The sequence below is a fragment of the Triticum aestivum genome, chromosome 4D (assembly GCF_018294505.1).
Source record: "Triticum aestivum cultivar Chinese Spring chromosome 4D, IWGSC CS RefSeq v2.1, whole genome shotgun sequence".
NCBI classification, from domain to species: domain Eukaryota; kingdom Viridiplantae; phylum Streptophyta; class Magnoliopsida; order Poales; family Poaceae; genus Triticum; species Triticum aestivum.
In genome coordinates, this window is record NC_057805.1 from 463563152 (window position 1) to 463583314 (window position 20163).

General features: G+C 44.3%; 2 protein-coding genes and 1 non-coding gene across 3 annotated transcripts; 2 read left to right on the top strand and 1 right to left on the bottom strand.

Annotated features, from left to right (window-relative positions):
• Positions 1-14103: 14103 nt before the first annotated feature.
• LOC123098638 (E3 ubiquitin-protein ligase SPL2) lies at positions 14104-18455 on the top strand. Its single transcript, XM_044520685.1, has 7 exons — positions 14104-14530; positions 15763-15864; positions 15953-16126; positions 16224-16345; positions 16484-16603; positions 17087-17382; positions 18052-18455. The coding sequence occupies exons 1-6, from the start codon at positions 14207-14209 to the stop codon at positions 17379-17381; spliced, it is 1137 nt and encodes a 378-aa protein (XP_044376620.1). The 5' UTR covers positions 14104-14206; the 3' UTR covers position 17382; positions 18052-18455.
• A 128-nt stretch (positions 18456-18583) lies between these two features.
• Positions 18584-19582, top strand: LOC123098639 (uncharacterized). The gene has a single exon (XM_044520686.1). It carries the CDS (start codon positions 18855-18857, stop codon positions 19452-19454), a length of 600 nt encoding a protein of 199 aa, XP_044376621.1. The 5' UTR covers positions 18584-18854; the 3' UTR covers positions 19455-19582.
• Positions 19583-19648: 66 nt separating this feature from the next.
• Positions 19649-19844, bottom strand: LOC123100962 (U2 spliceosomal RNA). Its single transcript, XR_006448568.1, has one exon. It is a non-coding gene; the product is annotated as a U2 spliceosomal RNA (small nuclear RNA).
• Between the last annotated feature and the right edge of the window lie 319 nt (positions 19845-20163).

The following is a 20163-nucleotide window of genomic DNA, read 5'->3' on the forward strand; positions in this document are numbered from 1 at the left end:
ATGAATAATAAACATTTATCATGATATAAGGAAATATAAATAACAACTTTATTATTGCCTCTAGGGCATATTTCCTTCATTTTGATTGGTCCATGCTATTATATTATTCATCTTGGATGTTTTATATGCATTATTATTCTATTTATATCATTTTTGGGGACTAACGAACAAAAGTTTTTGAGGATTTTTCTTAGACCAGAAGACACCCAGGAACCTTCGGGAGGAGGTCAGGGGGCACAGATTGGCGACAAGCTCACAGGGCGCGCCCTAGGCGGGGGCGCCCTGCAAGCTTGTGGGCCCCTCGTGGCTCTCCTAACCCTAATCTTTGCTCTGTAAATACCCAAATATTCCCAGTATACCAGAGGGCCCATCAAAAATACTTTTCCGCCGTCGCAAGCTTCTGTTCTTGTGAGATCTCATCTTGGGGCCTTTTCCAGCACTCCGCCGGAGAGGGTTTCGATCACGGAGGGCTTCTACATCAACTTTGCTGCCCTTCCGATGATGCGTGAGTAGTTTATCACAGACTTACGGGTCCATAGCTAGTATCTAGATGGCTTTTTTCTCTCTTTGATCTTCAATACAATGTTCTCCTTGATATTCTTGGAGATTTATTCGATGTAATCTTCTTTTGTGGTGTGTTTGTTGAGATCTGATGAATTGTGGATTTATGATCAGATTATTTATGAATATTATTTGAGTCTTCTCTGAACTCTTTTATGCATGATTAAGATAGCTTTGTATTTCTCTCTGATCTATTGGTTTCGTTTGGCCAACTAGATTGATTTTTTTTTGCAAAGGGAGAGGTGCTTTGTAGTGGGTTCAATCTTGTGGTGCTCATAACTTTTAAAATTGCGGACACCAAAATCCTACCATCGTCAACGACGGTGGCGAACATGAAAAGTGACAACACAAATGAGTTACTAGGAAAACGTGACGATTTTTCTCTCATCCTACCTCTATGAGCTCCTCCGAGTGACTGCACCGACGAGTTTTGAAATCGATGAAGTCATCACAAGCGTCTCGCTATGGACGAGAATGACGCATCCAACTAAAAGAACATTTCGCCTTTAAGAGACAATGAAGCGCCGAACACGAGGTTTAATCCCTGATACATTTTTTATTTATTCAGTGGCCACACATGCATGCACTGCAATAATAGATATTGAAGCATGATATGAAATTCTTATATAATTCGGGACGTGCATCCCTGCCCCGTCATGATGCGTTGATGCAGTGGCGGACCTAGCATTTGACAACAGGGTGGTCCGCCCTCCAAAAAAATTGATAAGCAATATGACTTGTGTAAAAATATGTATGTGTTCATGTACACGAAATTGGGGGCAAAAAAGCAAACCCTAAGTCTGAAAGAGGCATTTGGGTACTAGTAAATGTGCACGTGCGTTGCTACGGATGACAATGAAGTTAAATGAATCAAACAAATGATTAAGTTTCATGGATGACTTCTTGAAGATGGAATGCATGGATAGTATCATGAGGTGACACTAAGACCTACAAAAATTTATTCAATGGCGGAGCTATGTGCACTTCGGGGGGGGGGGGGGGCTGCTTGTGCCCCCCACCCCAACATTATTGAGAACACAGAAGTTTTTTTTCTAGGGGCTAAGATTAAAGAAAAAAAGTAGTCATTAGCCCCCCCCCCCAAACAGCCATATTTCCTGCTCTGCCCCCCTGTTGTTCTCTGCTAGCTCTGCCACTGTCCAAGAGCAAAATTTAGTCTAGGGATTGTTCGGACCTCCTTCAACTCTGTGTTTCACTGGGCTCCGGGCTCTGGCCGGCGACACCGCGACGGCTGGACGGCTGGGTGTCGGGGTCGGGCAAGCAGAGGAGTTGCTTTTTTTAGAACAGCTAAGGGGTTGTTGTGCTAGGGGGAAGAGGGTTCTGCTCGTGCTCAAGGTGGACACTGGACATGCCGTGGCTGCGTTCGTCCTTGGATATGTTAGTGGGTCTTTTTTTCTCTTTGGACCAATTAGTGATAACTGGTATATAAGCAGATCCAAAATTCAAGGGTGGGCATCGGCCCACCCTGGCCACCCTATACATCCGCCCCTGCGTTGATGGGTGTTTTGCTGAACACTTTACTTTTCTCCCCGTTGCAATGCATGGCATATCTGCTAGTAATAATAATAAAGCGGCTATTGCTTCTTTCTTTCGAATTTTCGTCCGTCCGTATGTTTCCAAAAAATAATTCATCCAACCATACATACGAATTTCAGATTTTTGACCCATTGGCCATATGGGCCTCAGCCCACCCACATGATGGCCCAGGCAAACTGAAGGAGAGAGAAAAGTAGGTACTGGGAGTCGAACACACGACCTCACATTCAATTTTCAAGGACACGTTCAACTCACCACACCGGAGATTGTGTAAAGAAATTAAGTGCGTATATTTTACATTGTCCCACCTCGCTCCCTTATATAAAATCTCACCAACTTATATACGTCTAGCAATTTATACTCCCTTTGTTTACTTATACAAGGCCACTATGAAATATACGTTTTGCATCTATACAAGGCCACCAACAGGAATCGAGATAAAATTAACAATATTTTCTCGTACTACAACATGTTTAATACTCGCATGCATCTAGTTATAATGACAGTCAGCTACTCTCTTCACTCAGTTTTCTTGCATGCATGCGATGTATTAATGATCCGAATAAACAAAAAGAAAAAATGACTTGCAAAGCTAGGCATTAAATTTTACATTGGTACCTGCAATCTGAGTTTGTGGCCTTATATATAAAAATGGAGGGAGTATCAATAACCAGCCTATAAAATGATGGGTGGATCGGTCTCTTCGTAGGAATAAAACTGGGGAATTAAATGGGAGAGAAGAGTAAAATGCATTCATGGTTTCTGAACTTGTATCAAAAGCTCACTTTGGTCACCGTACCTAAGAATATGGTCAGTACGGTCACTATATACGACTTGAGGTGATTCTACGGTCACTGCCTCATGTATAGCTCCGTATTTTACTTATTGACCAGTCAAACGCCACATAACCCTCTCTCTACCTTTTACGTGGGTCCCACCTTTCAATGGAAAAAAGAAATAAAACACTATGCTTCGAAGGGGAATCGAACCAAGGATCAGCCGCAGCACCGCAGGATCAAAGTGTGCACAAATTGTTAGTGTGGTAGCCGCCGCGTGTGTGCATGCTATCGTGTGCGGACGGGACGGGTCTTCCTTCTGTTCGAGACGCTGGTCCAGAATGCAAGACGAGATAGCACGAGAGAGACTGCAACTATATTCAACTGTATTCATTCACGGGGCCGGCTCAACTTTATTCACCATCGTGGCACGAGGGAGAATGTACGGGGATGATGAGCACGTAGGTGCGGATTTGACTCACCTAGATAAGCTCATGCAATCATGTAGTACGTTAGACTAGGTCTAGTTGTTACATTTCTCTAAAAAAGGTCTAGTGATTATAGGGAGAGAGCTACGTGAATGAATCTCACGCTGGTGCAGCCGGTCTTCTACGGGCATTCCAACAGAGAACACGCTATTCCTTGCTGATGGTGCGTGTATAGGCCTGCGCGTGGAGCTCAAGAAGTGAAGAAGAGGATACTAGTACCTGCTTCCAGCGTGGAGCTGCTGTTGGCCCAGTCCGTATCGCCAGCACTTTTCGACGACACGTGACTGAACGACGCTGACGATCCCGGTGAAGTTCTTCTACGTCGAGAGGTAGCGTAGTATGCAAAGCGCTTGTACTAGCTGTTAGATCCTTTGGATCGGGGTAGGTTAGAGACTTCGGTAGTTCTTACCTTCTCCTTGTGGCTCGAGGAGGTCCCAATGCCGGCCATGGTGACGGTGGCCGGAGATAGCAGAGAGCAGCGGTGGCGGTGCTTCCCGTCAGCACTGCACTAACCCTAGATCGGTAGGGGATGTAGGTGGGGTGTACGGCGTCATGACGAACCTCGTATTGCGAGCCGCGGCCCCCACCTCTTTATATAGTGCAGGTGACAGGGGCCCGTCAACCATAGTGGGTTGAGCGCCCCCGACCAGGGCGCGGATCTAAGGGCCCGATGGGCCGTTGGGCCCACACGGTGGAGATCATCCTAACATTCTCCCCTTTGATCTCAACTTTTACTTTTGACCTTATACTTTTACTTTACTCGTTTCATAACAGATCAATACATAGAACATGTTTCATCGTCACAGCTCAATTGCCGATAGAATCAGACAGCCACAACGTACCTTTCTGTTTTGAAACAAATTCTTTAACCTTGGGCCCTTTATTGACCGGAAATCTTAGACTATACCATAAAACCCATGTCGACTGTGTGTTCTCCGAACACACTGGGCGGTAAGCCTTTAATAAGCAGATCTGCAAACACTTGTCTGTTGCTTTTATGCTTCAAACATTTATACATAATTTCGGACTTTCTCCTTTACAACGCATAACTCTATGTCAGTGTGTTTGGCATCAACACTTGACTCGTTGTCATAGGAGTGAAAAACTTAAAATGGTTATCGCTGTTGTCAATCATTATATATCAACTCCCGGTACAGGTCTCCTTAACCATTTTGCCTGTCCCTCAGCCTCATATCAAGCTATAACATATCTTTGCATCACATTGATGATAATTGTTTCATTCTTTGAAGCTTTTCCACACAAAAACTCCAAGTGTGAAAGTTGGCGATAATTGTGGATTTCGCTATACATTACACAAGTCATGTCTTTGTACTCACAATCTTTTGAGAGCACTTATTTCTTTCAGCATGAGGCCGATATCTTTGACTCTATTCCAGTGGTCTATATATGGACTGGACATTGCCAAAACAACCTGGATACGTGGACTGTGTCTGGGTAATATATTGAGCTTCCAACAGCTGAAGCATATGGCACCATATCCATTTTCAATCTTTTCTCATCAACTTTTGGAACACCATAGTTTCCAGTTCCATTACCCTTGACTATAAGAACAGGCGTAGGTTTTCTCGCATGCATACTTTAGAGACCTTTCTTAGCATGCTCATGCGACATTTCTAATACCCCTTTTATTCTTTTCTTGGTGAATCTTGATAATTATAACGAGAGACACTCTATCGAGAACATTCTTTTGAACTTTGAGAACAAGAACTTCTTTTCTTCTCCTGCAGTAGATTGACATGACCACTAGCAAGTAGGACGTCATCCACATGAACAGGATTAGGAAATGAATTTCACATTCTATAACTTTGCATGAATACAATTGTCCTCTCATTTTCTTTAACCCAAAATAACATTTGATTCTTCTAACTTTAAATGCCACTGTCTAGAGACTTGCTCTAGTCCATAAAAGACTTCTTGAAGTAGTATCCCTTGCGTTCTTTACTTTCATCTGATGTAACTCAGACCATGATGTCGATCATGATGTGACACTAACACTCATTGTAATCTATTCATTCTCTTTGCACAAAATCTTTCGATTTAAGTCGCGCTTTACACCTTTACATATTTCCTTTGGAGTCACATTGACCTTGTAGACCCTTTACAGCCTACTGTTTTGGCTCCATTGGAAATTACTTATGAGTCCCAAACATCGTCGGGATTCACCAATCTTATTTCATCTCATATAGTCTCTTATCATTTAGACAAAACAAACACTTCTCAAAGCTCGATTGAGCGCTTTAAATGAGGTGGGATCAACCTCCATTTGAATTTCACTAACATAGACTTTATATTAGTTAGAAGTATCTGATTTTCTCATTCCTGGAGACCATCTGTGTTTCAGGTACTGGCACTTCTTTCATATGGGGCTGTTGTTGCTCTGTCATTGCCAAGAGGCAAATTAATTGTATAGTCTTTCATTTCCAAGAGGCAATAGGTTTTATAGGGACCTTTATCACAAGATCCATGTTTACTCATTCCTCCTTTATAGAGCTAACAACAGGTGTTGTATAGGTCATACAACACGCTCCCCCAGATTACTCCATCTTCACTAAAAATGGCGTATCTTTAAACTTTATTGTTTGGGTTTATTCTGTTAAAAACTTTCTTCTTTATGGCACTTTAAGCACTGTCTTAGTATTCCTTAGTCTGCTTTCGGAAATGTAAAAGATCCAGAAATACAACTATTTCTTTTCTTTAGGAGTATTATTATGACCATCGCACTCCCCCAGACGATCACATTATTCATTAATGGATCACTTTAGATGCATAATATGCATCACATTATCTAAAGTATAGGGGAGTTTCATCATTCTTAATTTATCTCATATTTCTTTCTCCCCCTCGAAATGTGGCAAGGAACGTTTCTGCCACAATTTCAAAAAACCATTCATAATTCTTGTGAATTGAGGAAACTTCGATTATCTACTTCATTTATCTGATTACTTCATACGAAATGAAGTTATCTGTTAACTGGTATGGGAGTACTTTTTCCTCATTCCATTTCAGAAACTCAACAAAGTTCTTTATCATTAGTACTTTTGCAAGTCACACTTGCATATCATCCTTATCTTTAGGTCCGTCTGTAACTTTTATTCTCTTTGGATTTATTGAGTGCTTAATGACCGTTGCACATAAGGTGTACGGTCGATACTAGAAAAGCATAATAGCTACTCCATACTTTTCTCCCGGAGTGGGACACATTAAACGCACATGAGTCATCGTATCTTTCTCTTGTCATACATGATAAGTCCTTTGCCAAAATTTCTCTTTACCCAGTTACGCAAGTATTTTCCCAGACTTTTCCCCGCCATGCGGGTTTTATTATAATCATCTTTTCCCGCTATGCGGGTAATTCCCTATAAGGGATATAAATGCCAGAATTGGCTCTTTTGCCTGCATATTCAATCATCAAAAACAGAAATAAATCCGAATGCTCTTTGACACACGTGCTTGATCCAACGTTGGTCAAATTAAACATGCATGTTGCTTGTTTCATCTCAAATCATGTTGACTGGAAAATCTTCTTCATAGAGAGTACATGAAAGACATTCGTCAACCAAGACTCTCAATGATCTATCTCTTTTCTTTTCTTGGATTAATATCCAAGAATTCTTTTCTTTTGAATCCATTCTTTAGAGAGAACATACTCCCTCACGCTATGACCTTTCTTGGTCATCTTTCGGGTCACAAGTACCCATCCATTCGCTTTCATGAATGAAAGCATGGAAAACTTTCAGCCTGAGAAAACTTAGCCCAATAATCAACAATAATGAGCATAAAAAATAACCCTACGTTGGTTTGGTTAAAAATATGCACATTAAACTTTTTAAAACTTTCTTTTTATATTCTAAATCACGTTGTGGCAGAATTAGAATAAAACATCATCCTTCTACATTAATTCCATATCACCGTTGGGCGGAAATGGAAATAATGCGTATAACTCATAAACAATGCGATGATAGTATGTCTATTAAACAACTTTGCTAAGAAATAATCATCAACAACTTTATTGTAGCGGGAACAAGAAATATACATTTCTCGAGTTCAAGAGCATTTCTTGATCTTTATCGATTCTCTGAAAATTGGTCATTTTGATACAAAATTTATCAAAGATTTAAGCTTTGAACATAAGACTCATAGAATTATAGTACTGTTATCATCAACGTTGGTCAGAAAATAACAATACCATATTTTAACTTTAAAACAAACATCTTTCTTTTGTCATAGCGGAAACTATCTAAATCTGATTTCACCTACAGGGGAAAACATTGCTAAAAACAATTCTTCCAATTAAATTTTCCCGTTGGTTCCAATTTAATTGGAGAATAAATTTTTTACTTTCTTTGTAAAAGAACACTATTAATTATTTATGCAGCGGAAAAACATGAATAAAAATTCATGACTTTTTTTTCTTTTTACAGAAACTTTTATTTGACTAAATAAAAAATTCATGAACTTTATTATTTTGTTTATAAAATTCATGAACATTTCTTTATTTGAAAATTTTCTATTTTCATTTTCAGAAACTTTTTCTATTTACTTTTCTATTCTATCTTTTTGTCTAGAAAACAAAAAAACGTCGGCTCAGCCGCTCTGCATTTCGGCCCAGCCCGCGGCTGCGGCCTCACCCAGTCCATGGCTGCGGCCTTGCCCTTTCGGCCCAGCGGCCTGCTCCCTTTCTAGGCCAGCGGCCCGCTCTGGCGCGCTAGGGTTAATCGCGGCCGTTCAGCACGATCTGACGGCTGACCGCCGTTTTCGCCCGAACAATCGACCCCCCCCGACCGAAAACCCTAGCCACTTTCCCCTCGCGCGCCCCCGCTCTTCTTGTCGCTCCGCAGCGGCGGCTCTACCTGCCGGTCCGGTCGCGCCGGTCGCCGGCGGCGACCACCGCGCCGGGCCGCAGCTCCTTTTCTTCCCTTCCCTCTTCTTTGACAGAGAGAGAGCGCGGCGCGGTGGAGCCATCATCTGCTCCTCTCCCTCAAAGGCAACGCCCTGCCACCGGGGAGACTTTGTCCGGCCGCCGGTGACGGGGTTGAAAGGCCACCGCACGGCGCAAGGCTCTGCTTCCTCCCCCCTTTTCTTTCCACCTTTCATGCCCCCTTTTCCTTTCTTTTCCGGCGAGCAATTGCTAGCTCTGGTGGTTCTTCTTCCGGACGCCTCGGCTTACCGATGCGCGTCCGAATCGAGAGGAACGGCGCGTCCATAACGGCGGTGCAACTTTTCCGGTGAGGCCTGAGGCCCTTCTCCGGTGATGTACTTTGCCCTGTCCAGGGTTCTTGGGGGCGAGGGAGGGATCTTTCTTTCTCTGTAATTCTTTGTACCGAAAAATCTTAGCCTAGCATGGCCTGATATCATTGTTAGAACCTCTAGATCGGGGTAGGCTAGAGACTTCGGTAGTTCTTACCTTCTCCTTGTGGCTCGAGGAGGTCCCGGTGCCGGCCATGGTGATGGTGGCCGATGATAGCAAAGAGTAGCGGTGGCGGTGCTTCCTGTCAGCACTGCACTAACCCTAAATCGGTAGGGGATGTAGGTGGGGTGTACGACATCATGACGAACCTCGTATTGCGAGCCGCGGCCCCACCTCTTTATATAGTGCAGGTGACAGGGGCCCGTTAACCATAGTGGGTTGAGTGCCCCCGATCAAAACATAGATCTAAGGGCCCGGTGGGCCGACACGGTGGAGATCATCGTAACACTAGCTAGTGTGCTCCCGATCAATCGTTTCACAAGCAATACCAAAAAAACACGCGTATGTGTCGTTCCTGTTTATCTTTATTTGCTTCACGTCTTGCTGCAAGTTTTTACAAGGGGATATAGGAGTATATATACTGCTAAGACAACTAGTACTACTTCCCTACACACGATGATGATTTCTCTCTCTAATAATAAAGCACAGATTGATTCCGTGGGTTCATCATCACAATGCGCTTTCTTCCTATGTCATAATACACTTCTTCCTGTCCGTTTTTTTTATTTCGATATTCTTCTTAATATCCGAGGTGGTACTATCTATTTCTTCAACGATGCGTTTCTTTACCTAATCTTTGAGAGTCATCTATATCTTTATCCGGTAAAAAAAAGTCAAACCGAGCGTTGTATTCTAAGCTTCTCGCCTAGGCCACGACGTCAAAAAAAATAAAGAATTTCATGCTGGGACCGAACTTGAGCCCTATGGATAAATGTTGCACGTCTGTGCCATCTAAACTGCCATCATTCTGGCTTATCATTACCTTAAATGCCTGTAATAAGCCAAGGCGAATTGTTGGCCCACAAATCGGCCCAACTAAGGTTTCTTGCGCCCCGGCAGTATAAGGCAAAAATAATTGCTGGTCAATGCAATCGATCTCAAGACCTCCTGTTGATTATATCATAACACAGCCAACCACCTAGATCCTGTTGTGTACTCCTGTTAACGTTGATACAGATGTCAACTTAGTCCCACCTCGCTATTTTAGACCATATCTAACCAATTTATATACGTCTTTAAATTCCTAGGTATCACGAAGCCGTCTCACGAATCAAACGGGGCTTTGGCAGAAATAAGAAAGGAAAAGAGAGAGGCTAATTTGTGGGCTATACTAAAAAGGAAGGAAATTAAACGAGACGTGGAAGTAATAAGGAAGAAAAATAGAGAGGCAAACTTGTCGGCTTACTAATAAGGAAGGAAGTCAAAGAGACGGTGACAAAAATAAGAAAGGAAAGGGAGAGGCTAATATATGGACTAAATTAATAAGGAAGGAAGAGGCTATATATGTTGTGTGTGGTGGGACTCTTAAAATGAAACGGTTCCTCACAGAGGAATAAATTGGTTGCTGTAAACGGGAAAACGCGCATGAGGACCTTTGTTTGCAATGTGAGCCAAATCATCACAAAAAAAGTGAGTTATAAAGTTTGACGATGATATACATTATGTTCATACTAATGTAGTAGACAAATTATTACTTCCACGAGACAAATTCATGCATTTTCCATACTAAACAGTATATATATTGTTCATCGTTTTTAAAATCATGATTTCATCTTTCTTATAGTTCTCATTGTAATGCGTGCCATCTTCAAAATTTACACATATGTAGTAGACATCCGTATGAACGTGTGTGATTTTTTTACAAAAAAAAGAATCTTTGGAATGTGGTTTTCAAAATTTTCAAAATAAGGAGTTCCACGAGACAACCTTCAGCACTGTTCCAACATGCTCTGGTCCTGGGACTCATCTGTCTATACAACGTCAACGACATCATGATGGTTGCCTCCGGGCCATGGCAGACATTCTTCCTGAAGCAGGAGGACATGCATGTCCTGATTCAATGGCGACGTGTAGAGGTGCTGGCCTGTCACATGAGCAGCCCCATGGTGACTGTCTTCACGAGACTTTTCTTTCTACCAAGAGCACCGGCTGCCTGAAGAGACAAAAATATGGAGGGGCGGTGAACAGATGATGTTGGAGTACTACATGTGGTGAGTTCCAGCAGCACAAACATGGTAGCCACGTCTAACTCCGTCTCGGTGCTTCCTCTACTCATTAATTTTGCTTTGTGCATGATATCTACCATGTTCTTTGAATTATATATGTCTTATTCATAATGCTTCGATTATTTCTACTATGACGAGTATGTGATATTACTAATGCAGAAAGTTCTTCTCAAACCTTAACTAATTATTTATAAAGTTAGTGTGATTAAAAAAACAAAAGATCAAGAAATCACACATATATTGGACAGAATTTGTAAGCTAGATTTTACAAAGTTATATTGTTTGTTTTGCTTTTTATGCACTTAGCAAATTTCATGAGCGCAATTAGCAGGTCCGAATGCATGTCCAATATAAAGGGTTGTTCACCAGGATCACGTTAAGTTTTTAACCCGTGGCAACGCACGGGCATTTGTGCTAGTAGAAACCTATACATACGGACACGTGCAAGTACTCGTTGTACTGAACCGTACAGGACATCTAGGCCTTGCCCCGCAGGCCGCAGCGTTCGCCCTGCCACGACGACACGTACACGATACCCACGATGGCGACGACGCCGAGGACGTGCACCACCAGAAGGATGGCGACGCCGACGAAGAACTGCGACAATACACGTCGCTCCTCGACCTCGTGTCATCTAAGTAGCCCGACGACTTGCGAAAGTGTTGCGTTTAAGTGTGTTGTGTGCGCGATTTATAGAAATTTCTAGGGTTTCATGATTTATAGGAATTTTTGCCGTCTATTTCATGTCAGGGGGTCCACGGGGCAGCGACAAGGTAGGGGGGCGCGCCCTCCACCCTTGTCGTTGCCTCGGGACTCTTCTGGCCCAACTCTTTTGCTTCGGGGGCTTCTTCTAGTCCATAAAAAATCACTGTAAATTTTCAGCTCATTTGGACTCCGTTTGATATTCCTTTTTTTGTAAAACTCAAAAACAAGAAAAAAACAGAAACTGGCACTGGGTTCTAAGTTAATAGGTTAGTCCCAAAACTAATATAAACTAACATATAAATGCATATAAAACATTCAAGATGGATAATATAATAACATGTAACAATTAAAAATTATATATACGTTGGAGAGGTATCACATACTTCACCTTGTAATGAAAGATGGCTTTCACAAGGTCAATGACACTCTTAATGCTCATTGTTGGAAGTGTGGATATTTGGTTTGAAAACCTGTAAGCGATGAACTCGGACATGAGTTGTCTGTGTTTTTGGGACACAAGCTTGCCATCCGCATTCTTGTGTCGGCACATGTGACTCGGTACACAACTCACTATGCGCCAAGTGGGATCTCCTTTCCATGGCCTTGCACGCATAATCCATAGACATCTTGGCACTTCGCATTTAACCGTGTAACACACATTAACGTCCGAGTTGGCCACTCTATATGGATGATAATGCGTAACCGAATAGTTGTCGAGCCACATCTTCAATTCCAAGAAGGATCCAAACTCACAACCGGGATATATCCCGTTCTTGCCGTCTTCCAAATCGCAGTGAGAACTTGGCCTAACTCCAAGAGATATACATTTGCCACCATCTACAACGGCTTCATCCGCGAGACTAAAATCCTTGAACAATGGTGTCTTGTAATCCCGCTGGAATACCTTCTTAAATGCTTCGGCCTCCTTCGCCGCGAACCCCTCCTCATCAACTTCTTCATCGGGACCATCGTCATCCGAGTCCGATGCATATGAACGGGAAAAAGGGATGGATTGGTCCATTCTCTCTTGCACATGATATTTGTCGAGATCACCCACATTGTTGTCATGGAGATCAACTTCGTTGTCATCCTCCTCGTACTCATCATTCTCCTCTTGAAAAACTTCATTTTAGTTGTTTGAAATCGGGATCAATGTTGGCCAAACTTGTTGCGTCAAATGAGGTTCACTCATTTAATCTTGGTTTGTGGGTGGGGAGTACTAGCAACCAACGGGGAGGGGTTCCGGTTCAAGTCCAAATGCAAACTAGAGTCAACCTTCTTGGAGGCAAATAACTCAAGAGCCTTGTCTAGAGATTCGGCAACCGTCTCCTTGTATGCAACCCAACGTTGCTCGGAGTTCACACGTATTGTCTTACAACGGTTGTGCATTCCAAAACCAACATTATGCCTTCCCTCCAGCTCAACAACATCACTTGGGTCCATCCAATTCAAATTCTTCCTCACTTGTTCCAAGACATCCGCATAGCTAGGACTACTCTCAAACACCATGTCAAGCTCATCCGGGTCCGGCTCAATATTGCCTTTCAAAAGGCCTCTTTATCCACATGATGAACATAAACACATGTTCTTCCCATCCCTAAAATAATCAAAAACACACATATATCCAATAAGTACTTAACCGAATGTTTGCACAAAATACATAAGCCCTGACATAGATATGAAACAATAACCCTAACCCCCACTTAACAGTAACCACAACCCTAACCATAGCATAACCCTAACCCTAACCCCAACATAATAACACACATAACCCTAACCCTAACCCCAACATAATAACACACATAACCCTAACCCTAACCCCAACATAACAACACACATAACCCTAACCCTAGCATAGTAGGAAGCCTAACCCTAGCAAATTGGCAAAGAAACATAACATGTTTCAACACAAATTTTCAAATCCAAGCCAAAACTAGGGTTTCCCCAAACTAACAAGATATGAGCAAACGTGACAATTCTTATGGATGAAAACGAGGGGATCGGAGGAGATTACCTTAAGGGAGGGGTTGGCTTCGAAATCCACGGACAAATACTCCGGATTTGCAAAATTTGAGAAGGATTTGAGAGGGAGGGGGCGCTTAGCTTCGGGTGTGGGTAGGGTGGGGGTGTGTGGAGTGGGGTGGGTGGGGTGGGGGTTGGGGCAGCCTAAGTGACACACAGACAGTACAGCGCCTAAGGGATAGGCGCCAATGCTGCACATTACATGTGTGGCGCCTATCCCTTAGGCGTTGCACGACTGGATGTGGGCCGCGCCTGGCTCGGCGTGTGACGCCTAAGAGCCAGACGCTGCACAGTATAGTGTGGCGCCTAGCTGTCAGGCGCCACACAAAACGGTCAGTTTATGAATTTTTCAAGGACAGTTCAGATCGTGAATTGATTTCGCCAACCTGTCAAATATGTTTTTTTTTTGCCTATGTCCTACTCCACAACTTTTTTGACTTGGGAGGAGGCAAATCCATATACCAGGCCTTGTGTAAAAAAACACCGGAAAGAAAGAAAAAAAAGCACTGTAGCTATCTCCGATCCGGACCGTACCCAACCCCGACTCGCCCCCCTCGCCGCACGCACAAGCCAGCAAGGTCGTCTCGCGCACCGCCGGCGGCCACCATGTCAGCGCGGGACCGGGAGACGATCGAGGCGCTCGCGCGCGTCGCGGCCGCGCTGGACGGGGCGGTGCTCGGCCTCGGCACGGCGGCGCTCGCGGCCGCGTCCCTGGCCAAGTACCTCGCCGCATCCGGTGCGCTCCGCCTCATCGCCGAGGCGCCGGCCGTCGCGATCCCGGACCTCCGCTACTCCCTCCTCGCGGGGCTCGGCGACGGCGAGTCGCGCCTCGCCGCCGTGCGGGGCCTCGTCCGCTCCCCGCCCGGGGGCACGTTCCTCATCCCCCCTGGCTCCCGCGAGCACTGCGTCGTCACCAGGCACACCCAGACGGTGAGTTCCCCGATTCCTCTCTCGTGTCGACTCCCTACGAGCAGCAAGGTTACGTGCTAGGGCTTTTTACGGACGAGGCTGCTTAGGCAAGGATGTCGATTTTAATCTTATGTACACCCTCGAGGCAATGTTTTGAGGCTCCGATTGAGCAGAAGATACAGACAGCTTAGGTTTATGTGGTACTTAAATTTCTCATCGGTGACTAGGATATATGTGACTGTTTTAAGGTTTCGATTACGCACAAGATATAGGCAGGTTTGGACATTGGGATGCCTGTGAATTTTTTTGTTTCGCTTTAACCCTAGTTTTAAGTGCTACCGTGCTCCTATTTTTCCTGGGAGGATTTTGATACTTGCAATTATCTATGGATACTTTTCCTTGTAATTTATTTCTAGGAGTAGGATGGAAAATTTATCAACTTCTGTGGTTCCCTTCTCAAGAGGATAGTTTGGAGAAGTAGAGAATTAACACTTGCAGTTTGAGCTTCTGTTGCATCAGGAATTAAATGATTGACTTCATACCTCTATCTAATTAGCGATGCAACACCCAGCGGTGGTAACAAGGTCTTCGAGCTTCAAAAGCGGCTTTAACCCTGTTATGCTTTCATGGGTTTTTTCCTCCAGGAGAGCACCATTGTAAAAGATCAGGAAATGTGGCATGCGATGTGGTGTGATGCAACCAATATGGAGGTTTGAAGTTAGCAAGTGACAGAGGGCATCATGATGTCGTAATCATTGGATGATAGGAAATTGTTCTAGAGTCTGAAATGAACTTAGGAAACTGCATCCTGGGTCAATGAACTTGATAGACTTTTTAGCTTTGCTTAAATGCAGTTCCATCCAATAGGATTGTGTGCTGACTGCTGAATTTCTTATGGGTCTTTGTATAAACAGTGTCTTGGAATGAAGTGTTGGCTCCTGCCAGTGGCTGATTTAGATGCAAGTTCTAGAATATCCCAATGCCTTTTGACTATTGTGTGAAGTTTCGCCTCGATACATTTTAGTTGTTATTCACACAAGGGTCTGGATCTTGAAGTTTTCTAGTTCCCATGTATTTTATTTTATTTGTTATCATGATATATCCCTATGAGTGAAAAGTAAAATAGCACTTGTGTGCCCCAAACTTTTCTTATGGTTTTGCATTGCTCTTTAAACGCACCGTCGTGTACCCACTATGCTCTCCTTGTAGAGATGTCTAACTGGTGTAATGTGATCTTCTATATACTTTTGTAGTGCTTGTTCGGCGAATGGAGAGGCATCTTTGGATGGACTTTTGACCTACATGCTCTCTTTTTTAAATCATTGAAAGAGCAAATTATAACATCATCTCGATGGGTATGCTATCTACACTTGATAGTTGATACACTTGCTGCTTCCGTAATCATTTTTACCTCTAATTTTACTGTACTTTTCCTTTTGAAAGGTTTCGTTTGGTCTTGTGGATCCTGCTTCCGAGAAATCAGGGGAAATGGTACATGTGAAGTTTGATGGGGCTGTTCATCAGTCATTACCTCTTACAACTGTGTATCACAAGCTTATCCCAGTTGAGCAAAATTCTTACACATTGTTTCAGACTATTGTTGGCAATGGCTATCCGGTAAGCTATTGTACTTGTGTGCTGAAACAGATGTTTTCCTAGGCAGTAATCACCTTGTGGATTTCTTTTTATAGCTATTTGCTTATTTATATGACAGATTGCGTTATTGGATGAGGAAAAGATTCTTCCTATCGGAAAGGAGATTACAGCAATAGGCTTATGTCGATTAAAGAATCGAAGTGTTGAGATCAGCTCGTGCCCAGAGCTTCCATATTTCTTGTAAGGATGCTATTTAGCCATAGGTTTCATATTCTTATTGGTGCCAGCCATCATAATTCTAGAACATCCGCAGTTTATTATGCATGCTAAGGTCTTATTTTGTTCCGTGGCTTTCTGTAACACTTTGCCTTGATTCAGGTCTGATCTGACCAAGGGTGAGATGGAAGCCGAGATGTCCTCACGTGCTAGATTCTTCTTCTGGGTTACTGTTGCTCTTGGAACCGTGTCAGTTGGCTTACTAGGCCATGCCATTTACAGGTACCATTTGTAACTTATGGAACAGGGTGGTGAACAAAATATTTGGGTGAATATTTCTTACTGTGAACTATCAAATGTGGCGTTTTCACCATTGCTAAAGGCTTTATTTGCTGAACCTTGATTATTACTAGTCAATATGTACGTGCAATGCACATTAATTTGGAAGTATATTAACACATGCGGATATTAAGTAGGATATTATTTGCGTGTTATTATGTGATTAGCACTATATTTGGCATGAAATTAACTGCATGCTAAACGTGTTGAGCGCTCGACATTGAAGCAGTGTAGGTCGTTGGATTGACATGATTTGATGGCCGAGATTAATTGGATCTGCCCCTTTGGGTCTTTTTATATTGGTATAGATGGGGATAATTACAACTAGATACTTCACATTAGTCTGATATGGTTCTTTTGGAGCTGTTCCATTTTCTTTTTTGTAGTCATGTTTTTGCGGATAATTTGATTTTTGTAATGATGCAGGTTATGGGAGAGAGTTAAACGGCACAGAGAGGCAAGAGAAGCTCAAGAAAGATTTCACGAGGCTGACAATGAAGATGATGCTGGAGAAAATGGTAGCGACGACGAGCCTGGTGAAATGGGAGACGGGCAGCTATGTGTCATATGCTTAAGGAAAAGAAGGCGGGCAGCTTTTGTTCCTTGTGGTCATCTTGTGTGCTGTTGCAACTGCGCGAAAAGGGTGGAACTCATGGATGAACCATTGTGCCCTGTGTGTAGGCAAGACATCCAATACATGCTCAGGGTTTATGACTCTTAAGGTAATTGAATAACTTTATTCTTCTGGAGGGTTGACTCACGAACTCACTATATTTTTTCTGACCTGTGGGCTGTGGCATGTTACTTGGATTATAGCAATTGGAAATCTCTAGCTATGTCTTTTCTGGTTTTCTGTCTGTAAATTTGCTATATCAACCCAACAACTTGATTTTGGTCAGACAACTCTGATTGGTCTTTGTCTAGATGGTTGGAGAGCCTGTAGACATGTGCTCTTTCTTTCTGAATTTGATTCCTTTGACATCCATTACATGCTTAGGGTTTATGACTCTTGAGGTAATTGAAAACCTTTATTCTTAGTGCCCACTATACTTTCCTGGTTATAGCTGTGGCGTGTTATTTCAATTATAGCACGACTGAAAATCTTTACTGATGTCTTTTCTGGTTTTCGACATGTAAAATACTGAATCTTTGTGAGATGACTCCTGATTTGGTCTTTATATAGAATCGGTGGAGAGCCTGTAGACATGTGCTATTTTGTAAAATTGAATTTGTTTGCATTGACTGGCAGAAACTGTTAGCAGATTCGACATCGGAATCACTAGCGGTGTAGGCACAACATATTCTGCCACTCATTTAAAATGCACCTAACCAATTCAAGCTATCACTGAAGTTCTGGAAAAGAGATTTGACCTTGTTTAATCTTATCGCAGGCTCCTTGCTGACATGGCCCAAGCAGCGGCAAAGTGGCGGCTCCAACTGTCCATCCTCCTGTCCTGGGTGCTCTCCATTTTTCGTTCCTAGTTTAGGTTACTGCTTTTTTTATTTTTTTTGCGGGGAAGGTTACTGCTACCCTGAAAGTATGTGAATATAGGACTGCTAACCCTCAGAAACTAGATTATCAGTACTTGCTAGTTTAGCCTGTGAATATGGGATTATGTATGATCTTAGATGACCCCATGAACTTTGGCCCGGAATTTAAGGATTGCCAAGTTTTTTGTTGGTGTTGCATGGGTACGCCTAGGGATGTAAGTGGACGTGTCCGTCAAGTGTACGAACTCCCGCATTCATGGTTTTTGTATTAGCTCGGTTTTTAAAAGCAACATTGATTAGTTTATTTTTGCCTTCTTGGATGGTCGTGGGATAGTGTGTAATGTGAAATGTGACAGACGGGTGGGGTGGGGTATCATACGCCCGTCCGTTATGTGAATGTGTTTTCCCCTCGGCCAGTCACCTTTCTTGTCCATTCACGTTTCTTTCTGGACGGATGCGACTATCCTTTTGTGATGTTGCGCAGCAATCATGGCCATGGCCATGAGCTCCCGCTTCCCGGCGCCAACTTAGCCGTTGCTCGGCTCGCCCAACGGACAACGGTCACCTCGCAGTCCCGCGCGCTCAGTATTTAAGCCTACCCCGGCACAGGGCACACCCCTTGTCAAAGAACAAACAAGTAACAACGTCGCAACACCAGCTAAGCACACGACAGACAGCTCCAGCTCTGCTCGGTGCAAGTGCAATGGCGTCGAGCCCCAGCTCCAGCTCCAGCCTGAGGAGCTCCTGCTCCTTCCCCAACCTGCTGCTGTGGCTCCTCAACCTCTCCCTGCTCGCCCTCGCGGCGTCCGCGCTCGGCCCGGCGCTGCTGCTCCGGCCCCGCCCGACGCCCTTCGGCTGGGCGCTCGTCTCCGTGCACGCCGCCACTCTACTCTCCGCCCTCGCGTCCATGTACACGCACCTCGCCCGCCGCCGCCTCTGCTGCCACGCTCACGCGGCCCTCGCGGTCACCGCGCTCTGCAGCCACGCGCTCGCCTCCTACGCCCTGCTCCTCCGCCGCGACCGCAGCCTCGCTCTGCTCGCGTCGGCCAGGGACCGGAGGGAGCAGGTCGCGCTGGTGCTCCTGGAGGCGGCGCTGCTGCTGGCCATGTTCCTCGTGCAGGCCGTGGCGCTGGCGGCGGCCTGCGCCGTGGGCCGGCGGTGGGCGAGGGAGCACGAGGCGGCCGAGGCCGAGAAGGCCGCCGCGGCGAGGAAGATGGCGCGCGTGCGGGCCGGCGTGACGCCCGTGGACGAGAAGGGGGCGAGCGGCAAGGTGGTGCTCACGGGAAACGCCGACGAGTGCTGAACGAAGATGTGCCGTGTGTTTAAATAGAGCTGTCGGTCGCTTTCTTTGCATATTGTCTGAACAGCTCTCACAAATACAGTACAGTAATTTGGTTCAAGTTCTACTGTTGAATACAGAAACCAAGCTCAGTTTTCATTTTGTTCTAAAAAAGAAAACCAAAGCCATCAGGAAGAACAAATATTCCACTTGTTATGGTGGGGTGCGCCGGCCCAGGCAGCAGTGCAACGCCTGGGCGACACGCGAGGACCCCAGCAGCAAGCTACTGTGGTGGGCCCTCCCCCATAAAAAATAAATTTAATATCGTTGTGGGCACATGGCCCACATATCAGATATTAAACTGATAAGAACAGATACTACACTTGATCTTAGCCAAAAGGCCGAGAAAGGTATGCTTCTCTCCGTGGCCCTGGGTCTGCTTATATAGCGTGTCTTCCCCTCCCTTCCGCTCTGGCTGCGCGAGGTGGGACTAAACGAAAGCGCTGCACCAGCACAGCAGAGGCGCTCCGCTCGGTCGTTTTCTCGGAGGCGAGGCGCTGGTCCGTTTGCTTGGGCCGTTGTTGAATAAGGCCGAGCGCAGATGGGCTGCTGATTCCCGTAACATGGCCTGACAGTGCAACTACACATCTCTGTGTTTTCATTTCTCAAAAAAAAAACATCTCTTTTGTTTTCACGCGTACATTACTGTTATTGCTAAAAAACGCATACATTA